The sequence below is a fragment of the Lissotriton helveticus genome, chromosome 7, assembly GCF_964261635.1.
Source record: "Lissotriton helveticus chromosome 7, aLisHel1.1, whole genome shotgun sequence".
Lineage (NCBI taxonomy): Eukaryota > Metazoa > Chordata > Amphibia > Caudata > Salamandridae > Lissotriton > Lissotriton helveticus.
This window is the reverse complement of record NC_136068.1, coordinates 429,747,459-429,761,106: the sequence shown is the minus strand read 5'-3', so window position 1 is coordinate 429,761,106 and position 13,648 is coordinate 429,747,459. Positions and strand designations below refer to the sequence as shown.

General features: G+C 43.3%; 1 protein-coding gene across 1 annotated transcript in view; it reads right to left on the bottom strand.

Annotated features, from left to right (window-relative positions):
• Positions 1-3,166: 3,166 nt before the first annotated feature.
• The window catches only part of LOC144768549 (uncharacterized), a 185,863-nt gene continuing 175,381 nt past the window's right edge, over positions 3,167-13,648 (bottom strand). Inside the window, exon 3 of the mRNA XM_078652325.1 lies at positions 3,167-4,206. Within this exon, the coding sequence (XP_078508451.1) occupies positions 3,995-4,206 (212 nt within the window). The 3' untranslated portion in view covers positions 3,167-3,994. The remainder of the gene's footprint in view (positions 4,207-13,648) is intronic.

Below are 13,648 nucleotides of genomic sequence, written 5' to 3'. Positions count from 1 at the left end.
AAACTGGGCTGGTGAAAACTGGAAAAATGCAAAAAGTTATTGCGGTCAGTTTGCTTGGTATCAATGGATATTTCCAACTTGGCATTGTTGATTTGTATGTCAACATCCAGAAAGGATGTTCTGGATGAGTTGATATTGTGGGTGAACTGTATTTGGTCATCGATGGTATTGAGGTGATTGATAGCTGTGACCAGTTGATTTTCTGTACCTGACCTTATTGGAAATATGTCATCTATGTAGCGATGATATGTTTAGAGATGATCTTGCCAGTGTGGAACCGTGAGTATGTGTTGAGTTTCATAGTCTTGCATGAACAGATTAGCATATGATGGTGCTGCGCAATTGCCCATGGCAACGCCAGATAATTGAATGTAGAATTTATCCTGGTATTTGAAATAGCTGTGTAACAGGGTAAATTGAACCTGTTCCATTAAGAATAATTGAAGATCAGCTGGTTTTTGAGTTTTGAGTAATGCTGCTTCGATGGCTTGTAAACCTAAGTCATGCGGAATGGATGTATACATAGAATTGACATCAATTGTACATAGTAAAACAGGTGCTGCTGGATCAATGGTGATTTCTTTAATTTTTTATAAGAAATATGTAGTGTCCTGTAAGTACAAACACAACACTGATGTGCAAGTCCCTCATTCTGCACACTCACAAGTGACTAAAACAACAGGTAGGAGTCAGACACAACAGCATGGACACACCAACACACTGCACAGTGAACAGCAGACAACTCACACATGTGCATACAACTACATCCACAGGACTGAACAATCAAAACAACAGGCACACAACTCCTGGGTGACACATGTGTGTGTCTGACAATCCAGGGGTACACACACATCCACGCCCCCTACAAAGTCACATCCTTCACACTGTACACCTATTAACTACCCAAGAGCAAACATCTCATGTAGGCCATGTGACTAGGATCACGGGCCATCACAAGATGACCATACACATACACAGCTGGGCACACATAAAGGAATAACACACATACATTATGACATTGCCCAGCCCGTATGCAAAACTGTGCACAGAATCACACTCTGTGCTAGCAGTGTCCCAGAACCTGACATGTGAACAACGTAGTCAACAATAGGAAACCATGAAAATGAGAACTGTATTACAGGAAATAATGACACCACAGATCCCACAAGTATCATTGTCTGAAAGAACTGAAGTCCTTGTCACCCCTGTTAAAAAATATTAGGCGGGCAAAGAGCTTGGCAATGTTGAAGTGCCACATAGAGCATATGCACACACCAAAATAGCTTTATTCAGCAAGGACACTGACAAAGCAGACAACAGCAGTAACTGTCTTTATTCACATGTTGCACAGATGTGACAGTAGATCAACAGTAGATAAGAGAAAGGCAAAAAATGATGAGCATATGCATGAGAATCTGCACAGGCAAACTCATAACAGGAAGGCCAGTGTCCAGTTCAGGGTGCCCAGCAAGTACATGAGAGGCTGCACAGGGTAGAGTCCAACACAGCAGAGCAACAGGGCCAGTGCCCAGTTCATGGTGCACAGCAACTTCATGAGAGGCTGCACAGGGTAGAGTCCAACACAGCAGAGCAACAGGGCCAGTGTCCAGTTCAGGGTGCACAGCAAGTACATGAGAGGCTGTACAGGGTAGAGTCCAACACAGCAGAGCAACAGGGCCAGTGTCCAGGGCAAAGTACCCAGTAAGTACATGGGAGGATGCACAGGGTAGAGTCCAACACAGCAGAGCAACAGGGACAGTGTCCAGTTTAGGGTACACAGCAAGTACATGAGAGGCTGCACAGGTTAGAGTCCAACATAGCAGAGCAACAGGGCCAGTATCCAGTTCAGGGTGCACAGCAAGTACGTGAGAGGCTGCACAGGGTAGAGTCCAACACAGCAGGGCAACAGGGCCAGTGTCCATGACAAAGTGCCCAGTACGTACATGAGAGGCTGCACAGGGTAGAGTCCAACACTGCAAAGCAACAGGGCCAGTGGCCAGGGCAAAGTGTAGAATCAGGACATGAGAAGCTGCACAGGCAAGGGCAGAACAGCAGTGAATGACAAGGCCAGTGGGCATAGCAAAGTGCAGAGTCAGGACATGAGAAGCTGCACAGGCAAGGGCAGAACAGCAGTGAATGACAAGGCCAGTGGGCATGGCAAAGTGCAGAGTCAGGACATGAGAAGCTGCACAGGGAGTGTGTTTTACTCTATCCTTCCATGGGCAGCAACACACTCAGGGGGTAAACAATGGGCAGGACAGGCCCACCTGTATGGGATACAGGTGTGTGAGGGGGACTACCGGGGGACTACCACTCACACTTGACTGTCAGGCGGACTTGGAGTTGGCTTTGTGTCAGGGACAGCAGGACCACTTGACTGGGGAGATAGAGGTCCAGGAGAGGTAGGGCTATCAGTGGTTTGGCTAGCTGGAAGGGCTGTTTGGACCAGGTGGTGTAGTGGCACATGGAGGTAAATGTATTGCGATTTATATAGCGCACGTATCACCCAAAGGCATCAAGGCGCTTGCTTTGGGAACCCGTCCTGGCTTTTCCCTGTGAGATAACCCCTACTGGGATCCCCAGGGTGAAAGCCAGGCATCCCGCAGCGGGTGGGCCGCCGTAGTGGAGATTAAGCAACTATTGCCCAGAGTTGCAGCGTAGGACCCCATGATTAGAATAGGCACCGAGGCGAGAATTATCGAGTCCGTGGACATTTTGGGCTCAGGACCCTGCCGCGTCGGGAATTGAACCCTGGTCCCGGGCCAGACCTCAGCATCAGGGTCTGCCGCTCTAATCAGTGAGCCACACTCCTCCACTTGTTGAGGTGGAGTCATTCAGACCTCTGACACAGAGTGGGTGGGAGAGGTTTGAGGGGTGCCTTTCCACTTCTTGGGAATTCAACATGGCGTCCCTTTACTGGGGTAATGGGAACTGGTGATGACACAACAGGCACACACCATCAGAGCCGCATCAGGTGCAGACACTGGCACTCCCTCTGGTGACGTGCTGGACCCTGCCTGCAGTGCCCCCTTTTCCCTATTTGCCAGGTGTGACCCCTACAGTGCCCTCCTTCCCCTGTTTGCCAGGTGTACCCCCTACAGTGCCCCCTTTCCCCTATTGCCAGGTGTGACCCCTACAGTGCCCTCCTTCCCCTGTTTGCCAGGTGTACCCCATACAGTGCCCTCCTTCCCCTGTTTGCCAGGTGTACACCCTACAGCGCCCTCCTTCGCCTGCTTCACTGGGCTAGGAATGGGAGTCGATGTGGTGGGGGCATGTGGCTCTAAGCCCTTCCTAGGTGTACCCTTGCCTTACAACACCTCCTCAGTGGGCACAGAAACTGCACGCCTTGCTTTGCGTGAACTTTTAGGGACAGGAGAGTCCTTCGCTGGGGATGCCTTGAAGGCATGAGAGCCTGATGTCTGCTTCTTAGTTTTTTCTGCCTTGCTCTTCCCTGACGGGCTCTTGTCTTTGCATTCTGGGGTGGCTTTACTCTTCTGTGGGGATGGTGTCGGTGGGCAGGTCCGCTTGGGTTGTTTCTGCTGGGTGCTTCTTGTGATATATCGTAACTGTGACTCACGTGAACCATGGTCACTATAATCAGATGTGGGTACTAACTGGGGGTGGACAAAGGCCCTGGAGCAGGAATGGGAGTATGTGCCTGTTGAAGGGCAGACGTCACTGTGGACGACAAGGACTGGACAGTACGGTGTAGCCCACCCACGTCAGAGTGTATGCCCTTCATGTAGGCAACCACCTAGCCTAATTTTTTGTCATAGTCACTGAAGGCATTGAGAAGGGCTATCTGGCTCACACATAGCTGGCGCTAACGCTCAACAGACTCAGCACTGAGGGCAGCAGGGGGTACAGGTGCTGGGGTAGCGGTGCCAGGTATGAATGAAACTCGTCTCTTCTTATTGACACGGACACAGACAGCAACAGAGGAGGTGGATGGGGAATGGACACTGGCCGCTGTGTGGTAGTAGATGATGCAGAGTCACAATTCCCTGTGCCTGCCAACATGGATGCATCCCCTGCTGGCATCAGATGATTTGGTACTTTGGGTCTCAGGAAGGGATTCCTCCTGCATACTCGGGCCCCCCTCTGAGGCGCTGGTGACATCTGTGTCACTGGGCTCCTGTGCAGCTGTAGTGCTAGTCTCACCACCACTGATGTCCGGCTCCTGTCCCTCCGTGTCCACTGGCGTATCTGCATGAGAAAGAGATACAGGGTCAGTTTAGTGGCATCAACAGGACAAAGCAATGCAATCAATGTAGTACAAAAGATGCACAAATCTACCTGTTGCACACCACACTCTGCAATGACATTGCAGCAACTCACTGTAGTGTAGTTCCTATATTCCCAATAGGCTCTGCGCATTGGAATAATATATCCTATAGTTTAGACGTAGGTCTGAGGTCCTCTAGGTCTCTATCGAATATATTAAACTTAATAGTGAGTGCCAGCTAGCTCAGAGGTCACTAGAAACTTTTTCGAATTCACAAGAAGGGATTCGTTTCTGAAAACCGCATAAACATGACAACTTTGTTTCCCAAGAATAAGAAATGTATCTCTAGAGTCGCGGAAACAATAGATAAGAATTTCACTCAGTCAATTGTGCATGCTTCGTTTCTACAGAGTTGCAGAGAAATAGAGAGACAGGCGTTTTCAATAAAAAAGGGTTTATTGAACAGTCTTCTTTCTCATGCAAAAGAAGTGAACTGCTACAATCGTAATGCAGACTGCAAAGTAAAATGCTTACAGCGAGAACAATATTATGAAATAATACTGTAAGAGCATTGCATGGTTTCTAAGCCATATCAAAATACATACATAAATAACAATGACTAAAAGTACTCAACTAGTGCTTCTAAAATACGCCTACCCCAATGTACCTAACCTAAGTCTAGTACGCGAGAGAAAGTAAGTATTGTGCAGCCTAGGTTTAGTTTTCTTTGCCAAGAATCTATCCAAGATTTCTCTTAGGTTCTAATCAGCTCCATACCTAAGTTTAGAATGAAGGAGGTCTGGTATCTCTGTTTCGGGACTTGATTTCCCAACACTCCCCGAGGGGAGCTTGGAAACACTGGAGCTGGATTCTCAGCAAGAGAAAGGACAGCTTCTCGATCAGTGCATCAGCTGGAGGGTCGCCTTCCTTTGGCACTTGCTGTAGCAAGCTGCATTGGGCAAGTAGAACTGCTCTGAACCACCGTTTCGTGCTAGAGCAAGTGAAGGCATATTTATATCTTTAAAGTGTCTAGTTTGACGTAAAGTCTGGCATGATAACGTCAGGAAAGGGTGGGAATAGTAGTTCTTTGTAAAGTACATGAGTTCTTGGACAAATCAATATTCAAGCAAGGGGAAGGTCCCTTACTGCTTAAGCTGATTTTCCTAAAAATCATTGTGACGTTTTGTACGGGTGGAAGTAGCCAAGCCTGTATTTGGTCTGCATGGGCTATGTCTAAGTAAGGGCTTTATTTCTATGCCTATATAAGGGCAATGTGAATTGTACCTGTATAAGGGCATGAATCGGGAAAATTCACTCGGAGCCTAAAACGCCACACAACACCCACTCCACTTTATTATGTACGACATTACTAAGTTCTAAACATATCTAAACATGATGTGTTAAAAACCCACCCAAAATACATAAAAATGCATTGGTATTTGTTGTACAAGAAAAGAGCATTTTGTGATGTACGCATTTAAAAGCAATGCTTCATTCAAAGCATATAGATGACATTTGAAAATGCTATCCGAATGAATCATGAAAATACATTTATGAAATGGCTCTTAAATACAGAAGAAAAAGTCAAGACCATTCCATGGCAGAATATATAAACTGTTTGAGTGTGGACAAGGTCAAATATTGTCTCTTGGAAGTCTTTCAAAGAATTCTAGTTCTCTAAAAAATAGTTCTACTTTAAGCAGATTACTTTGTGCCAAAAAAAAATACAAATTTGGAAAAAGTCGGATCATAGAGAAGAAAAAAGTAGAGTTCCAAAGTTAGAAGCTTGTTTTTAAAAAAAGAAGGTCGAATTCACAATCTCGCAGAACACTGTGCGCTAACTTCAAAAGTTAGTGTCATTGCTAGGAGAAAAAATCAAATCTTCTAAGCTGGTAAATAATTTGTTTACTACTGTAGGTGAAAGTTGGACTACCTCGTTAAGCCAGTCAATAGTACATAGATGCGAAGCATTGCCATCAGCGTCAGTCGCATTAGCAATGTTCGAAGTAGATGGTACCTGTGCGCCTGTTGCACCACGTATCTCACCGTCAGCATGTTGCGTCTGTGAGATCTCAATGAATGGCGTCATCAGGATTGGTAGCTGTTGGGGACAACACAGTGCATGAGCCGTTACTGGTCCAAGCAATGTATCAACTTCTGTTGGCAGGACTGAGGGGAGTGTCAGACAGATGTCTAGCACACATTCTTCTCCACATAGCAGGCATCGTAGAACAGGTAAGATGCAATCTTGCCAGATTGGTCGAAATAATAGAAACCATGTGGTATTCAAGTATTCAAACCTCTTAAACGAGTAAGTCCCAGAATCTGTATCATGCGCTCACGACACTTCATTGCCAGGAGAGTGTTCTCCAAGGTGATCTCGGTGTCGATGGTGACTTGACTTGCCATATCGGAGCAGAAGGAACAAAAATAGTATCCTTGCTATGAGTCCCAACATGAGAGGCAGGTTGCCAAACACTGAGTGCATAAGTTTGGAAAAATTCCTAGGACTGCTTCAAAGGGTGCTAATAGTCCCAAAAAAACTGTTGTAAATACATGTACAATACCACTGGTATGAGACATGTTTAAGATACAACCTAAAATTTCTGAGAAATCTATAGGGCAGTTTGTGGATAAAAGGGCAGGTATCTCTGCAGAAGTCCTTGCAACTTGCAGATCATACGTCTCTTTGGACGAGGTCAGTGGCACAGTTTTTTGTAAAAGAATGGCTTTCATTCTGCTTAAAGTATCAAGTCGTATAGAAGAGATGTTCAGTGAAGGCCATAACGGCGACTCCCCGTCTGTCTTGGTTTTAGGAAACAATACTTGCATACAGTAAGTGACCCTGGCTGACACACTTACGAGATAGGGTATTCCTGGCAACATGCCACAGCAGCTGTGATCATTCAACATAATATAACTTCCATTAGAAAGCTGTCTAAAAATTGGATCTATCCCTGCAGCTGGAGAACCTTGCAGGTAGCACGATAAGTTGTTCCAAGAACCATCGCAGGCCCCCTGTAAATTAATACCCTGACATAAGAGTGTACCGCTTAGTGTGTTTTCACAATTTGTACCACTAAGAAACACTTCTTTTCCCCCACTCCAACAACTGTGTGTATAAGGTAAATCCCAGGATGTCTTGATGTATTATTTACCCAACCTTTCATATACTCCTGCTGGTATATGTTTTAAACAATATTGAAAATGGAAAATCGTCACAGGCAGAGTGATTATACCATGCATTATCCATTCTGTTGCTGGTTTCTCAGAAACAGTTAATGGTAATCTTTCCAGTTTTTCAATGCTCAGTACCGTATAGTCTGCTCCTCTTTGTGCCAAAGTGATTTGTTTATCTGTAAGGTTAAATTCAGAAAACAGTAACGTGGTGTTGATAAGACGCCATGGTACATAGCCAGAACAAAGGTTTTGTAACGCCCAGCCTAAAAGCATTATGGAACACAATTGTGACTGACCATGCTGTAACATGACAAAGTCCTGTTCCATTATGTCAATGGCAGAGGATACTATGCTGTCCAAAGAATATATTCTGGATGTCAGAGTTGTTAACCCATTGTCAACTACAGAGAGAGATTTCTCTAAGTTAATACGATCAATTTCTCGTATTCGTTCTGCAGTCTCTGCTTGCGTTGCTTTCAAAGCTTCATTATATGGCATAGATACCAGCGTATATTAAAAGTTTAGGCCGCGGTTTCATAGGTCCTAGTAAGAAGTCCCCTAAATCGATGCCATCTTTAAGTAAAGATAAGTGTTGTTTTACCTCTTTTAGTGTAGATTTTTGTAGCCACTCAAGGCATAGTTTTCCTACACTGTATGATGTTACTATCCCTGGATGTTGTCTCTGGTCATATCTTGGATCTGGCCTAGTGAATATGTACCCTTGTGTTTTATTCAGGAATCTATCTTGACAGTTGTTTGTGTCTGTGGGCCAGATTAACCATTTTTTCCAATCATGATCTGTTCTGTTGTTAAGTAAAATAGTTTTCACGTCAACCACCCCCTCTGAAGTGTTCTTACTATCAGGTGTAGGTATAGGTATAGACGGTTTGTTTAAATCTTTTATCTTAGCTAAGCCAAGACAAGATGTCTGTTGAACAGTGTCATTCAAAAACATTATTTGTTCAGGGATGATGCAGGCTCTAAATAAAGCTTCTACTCCCTGTACCTGCCAGTCTTTTGTGCCCCAAACAGTTTTCGTCTCAATGTTTTGTTTACAAAAGTCAAAACCTAAAGTAGACAGTTGAGCATAAAAGGCCGCAGAATAAATTTGCTTTGTATTTGTCAGCATACTTTTCAGTCCTGTCTTATTTGTATTTTTAAAATAAAATGATTCCGCATTTGAAACATTAAAAAGTGAAAAGTATGGAAATTTGTCATAAATTGTTTTTGAGCTACCCTTTGGTGGCGTTGGACAATGTCCCATTGATTATAAGTGTAAACATTTCTAGGATTTGCAGATTTGTGCAAAAAATGATGACCATAGTGATTATAACAGTACATTTGTTCATAATCTGATGAACCTTCTAAGTATTCATGATTTGTAAATTTTGCAGACATTTCTAAGTCTGACATCATATTATTAACAGTCTCAAAGTCCCAATCCTCAGAAAAGGTACTAGATGAAACAAAGTCACTCAAGGAAACCTTGAATTGGTGTAGAATTTTCAACAGCTCCGCCGGACCAAGAATGTCATATTCAGTTCTGTCCCAAGCTATACCACCAGGTATAGGAAAGGCTGTGATGTTCACTGATGACAAGTCTCTTTGTTCACGATGAGATGATTTGCGTGGCTTGAGGAGTACGTTGATGTTCTTACTTACTGTGTCCTTTTTACTATATCTCCCATTTATCAGCATTCTCAAAGTTAATACATGAGTCAACCAAAGTACAAGAAAAAGTACACCCAACACAATCCAAAGTTCAACCCATGGTGAAACCAGATAAGTCTTTTCCAGTTGATGGAAAAGTTCTGTAGCTTGTTCTTTAAAAGTTCTTTTTGCTGGCGTCGTTTCAGGTTCACTGGGATCCTCGGAAAAAGTATTAAAGTGAATGAAATAGCCAGAGGCAGTTCTGTCAATTGTAGGTATTGCATCAAGATTATTTGAAATCGCTGGAGCTACTTGATCACTTGTCATATTAGTATAGTCAGGTGCTATATCATTGTAGACAGGCGTTTCTTGAAGAACTGTTATTTGTGTCTCAAGAGGTACTAGTTACATGGCTTTGTTGCATAGTCCTTCTTTTCGCACTGCAGATTCTGCAAAGGTGATGAGTCTCTCAGTTTGAATCTCTTGGATAGTAGTCAGATTTGGTCTTCTGCTACATCTTTAGAGACCACTTGGCCTACTACTTATGATCAGCTACATGATGTGGTTTTACCAGGTCGATGGATATGAACCTGTTCTCCTTTCTTCCAGCAAGGGGCGGCAGTAACACTGTTCTTGATCCGTGGATTGCTAGCACAGTTACTGGTTGTCTATAAGAAGGCCCAAATTCTTTCTTGTCTGTGATCTTTTCTCTGACTAGATCCAAAATCTTTGGAATCCAGGCAGGCCTTGCCGGGACGGGGGGTTCCCCTTCAGTGGTCGTTGGCTTCTGCAATTTGTTGCTTTGACTTTTCCTTGTTTCATTTAAGTCCTGGAAAACAGCCAAACGATCTTTGATATCAAAGGATTTTTGTGATACTACTGAAGTGTGACGATCAAGGTCCTGGACAATCATTCTAGTTCCAAAAAGGATTTCATATGGAGTGATTCCCCCTAGAGAACTTCTTGGCAGATTGTTAAGACTACGTTGGACACTTATTAGATGTTTGACCAACCCGTCACCCGAGCCTAATACCCTAGCTGTTATAGATTGCTTTATGTCTAGGTTTTTTCTTTCCACAACCGAATTTCCCTCAGGATGGAATGGACTAGAATACTGCAATGTGATGCCCAGATTGGCCATGGCCTCCTTGTAAACTTTTGAGCTAAACGCAGGACCCTGGTCAGAATGTAGTGTGCCGATTGCAGATGTGCATATAAAGACTCGCAAATCTTTTATAACAGTTTGAGCGTCAGCCGAGCGCTGAGGCCACATCCGAATGAATCTGTCCTAATAGTTGTAGGGCCGCATTCTTCCATAGTGAAGTCTGCATGTAGAAAGTCTAATGCTGTCTAACAATGGTGTCTGTACTGGGCTGGCTATACTGTAGTCAGGTATCTGGTGGCGTTTTTTGCTGCGATCTCTATTACAGTCATGGCAATTAAATGCAAATGTGTGAATGTGGGCATTCATCCCTGGCCACCAGTACGTCTCTTTTAATTCTAGTATAGATTTAGAGATCCCTTGATGTATCAGACCCTTTCCCAAATGTGTTTTGTGTATCAAAGCTACTCTCCGTCTCCTGTTTGGAATTACTCTATCCCCCACTCCAGGGATTCGAGCAAAAGGAACGGAGTTGGCATAAATTATGTATGAATATTCGAGTGGATAATTTTGAGGTAACACTGCACCGCTGCCTTTGCTTGTGGCATTGACAGCTAGCATTATTTCTCAGTCTATTTTCATTTTTGAATGAGTGATTACAGATATGGAAGCCGTTTGCACAGCTGCCTTCGCTGCTTCATCAGCCATTGTATTCCATGCAACGTGAACGCCATCACGTTGATGACTCAGTGTTTGGATCAAGTGAGTTTTTTGTAGTTCTTTTTGTAACTGAACTACTTGTTCCCAAAGCAACTTATGCTTGATTGTGCCACCTTTTGCATCTTTGAAACCGTTTGAACCCAGTTCTGCAAGTATTCATTGTAAGATTGAACGCAGTAATAAGAATCGCTGGGGAATTCGCGATCGGTATTTTCAAGCGCCATCTTGAATGCTTGTAGTTTAGCTGATTGCTTCCCACCACTTTCGTACCTCACGTTCGTGCAGTCTTTCAAGTTTCGACATGATGTCATTAAGTTTCCCATTAGTTGCTGTTGCTATTGGTGCTTTCTGCCGCATCTCCTTTCCCTGTGTTTGAACATGCGTTTTTGTGACCATAGGTCGGAATTTTCCATCGTGCCAGTGACCTTTTACGATCGCGCACGCAGCACTATAAGCTTGTTTACCCCCAATTGCAGGCTGTGCTGATCCGCCTGTATAAATTATACATTCGTACTGTTCTAGAGGCAGAATCTCATTGGGCAGAGGACATTCTTGTTCGTATTGTAGAAATTCTTGTGTTTTCAAGTATGGGTCAAAAACGTATTCAACGTCTGTTGCAGCAAGAGAATTAACCCATTGTACCTATCTGGGATGTAAAGCCTTTGCATTCGGAATGCCCGTTTTTGTCACTGCCTCTAAGGCGGGTACAGGAGTAACGACCATAATGCGCTTTCCTGCTCTCTCTTTTGCTACTGAAGTTTGAACCGCTGTCAGAATTTTTTCTGTAGAGGTGAATTTCATTTCAGCTTGTGTGTACAAGTGTGATTTATATGCTATGAGTACTTATTCTCCTTCATTAAAGGTTAAGTACGTGAATCCGCATCTTCCTGGAATGATTCGGATCACTAGGTTGCGTACGTTTATGCGTGTTTGTAAATGTAAATGTGTTGTTGCTAACATTTCTGTTTGCACTGAACGCTAAATTTCTGTGTTTTTGAGTCCAATGAACTGTTTTGAAATCAGGTTTGATTAATTCATAGAGAGGTTTAACCCTTTCTGTTTAATTTAGATTGTATGTTCTTCCGAAATTTAGGAAAACTAGAATTGAGTGTAAGTTTTTCAGCGTTTTTGGAGGTTGGAGCAGCGCACACTTTTCTAAAAAGTTGGCCGCCAGGCTTTTGCCTTGATTTGATAACTCGTATCCTAGAAAAAGGACGTTGAGGTGGGCAATTCTCAATTTTTTTTAAGTTGAATTTATATCCTTCAGAGGCAAATCCAAGTATAATGGTATTCACTCTGTTCAAGTGCCTGTCTAAGTCATCATCTGTTAGATAGATGTCATCAACATATGATAATGCCTCATCGTCATACGTTTGTAGTAACTCTGTTACTCTGGCTCAAAATAACCCTAGACTATTCTTAAATCCCTGGGGGAGACGACAGAAGTGACGTTGTGTCCGCATAATTGAGAAAGCGGTCAAGTACCTACTGTCTGGTGCAATGTTTTGGCAGAAGAAACCGTTAGAAATATCTATTGTGGTCTTATATTTTTTACGCACAATGTTATTCATTAGTGCTGCACTGTGTGCATTTTGTACTGCAAAAGATTTGCACCATGAGTTTAGATGTCTGTAATCCAAAACTAGACGATATGTATTGTCTGGTTTGGAGACAGGAAACAAAGGATTGTTCATTGACGAGGTGCATGTTTCAATCACCCCATGGTATTCAAGTTGATCAAATTAGTTTTTTAGCTTCATGCTTAACTGGGTACTGCCTTTGTGCAGTTGGTTGAGTTTTTAATTGTATTTTATGGTGAGGAGAGTCCTCATCCCATCCTACATGATTTTTGTATAATGCTGACGCCTGGGCTACTGGACATTTCCTGGCATAGGTATATTTATTATTAATTGGAATATGGTCGGAGAAGGCTGGCATAATGATGTCTTCGCCATGTGAGCACTCTCTGACAAACTCACGTGGCCCGTCTTGTTCAGCTAGAAGAATGTCATAACCCTGAGAGAGATTCTCCCAAAAGAGAGCTCTTATTTTTCTAGTTATGTCCCCTTCCATCCGGGGTGTTAATTCATATAACTTGTGTGGGACGCTAACACTGGTATCTGCAGATTCAACTTGGATATACTCATTCAAGTCCACTATCTCCAGATGATCCTTCAAGATCTTGCGAGCTACTGTTACTTCTGCTGCGCTGTCCAGCATTGTCTGAGCCCACTCCCCTTTCTTGAGTTGTGTCTTCAAGATCCTCTGCATGTCTGATTTTTAAACCTGCTACCTTCCTTTTGGTGAATTGGGTTTTCTTATTTTTTGGAACCTGTTGATCGTCTTTGGACATCACGCATTCTTCCTTTTGTTCTGACCGTCTTCTTCTTTCAGATTTCTGTGAGGAAGTCTGAAAGGTACGAGAGGAATGTGTATCAATATCTTGATATCTATCAGGTTTTCTCAAATTATCCCTATTCCTAAGGTTATACCTCCTTTCAGAGGGCTCCTTTTGAGGAGACCTACCTTGGGATTAAGAATGCTTCTCTTTAGAAGTTTGTTTAGTGTTCTCCCACTTCTTTTTAGGAACAGTGAGAGTTTTTTTAATAAAGACCTTTTCAGGACTTTCAGTTAGTTGGGGTTTAACTGGTTTCCCACCCAAACTATCTCTACCTAGTTCTTCATAGGTTTTTTTTAATTATTCTGGCCAGTTCATATGGTTGGTCAGTTACACAAATTCTCTTAGCTTTTAGCGGATCGCCACGGATGCT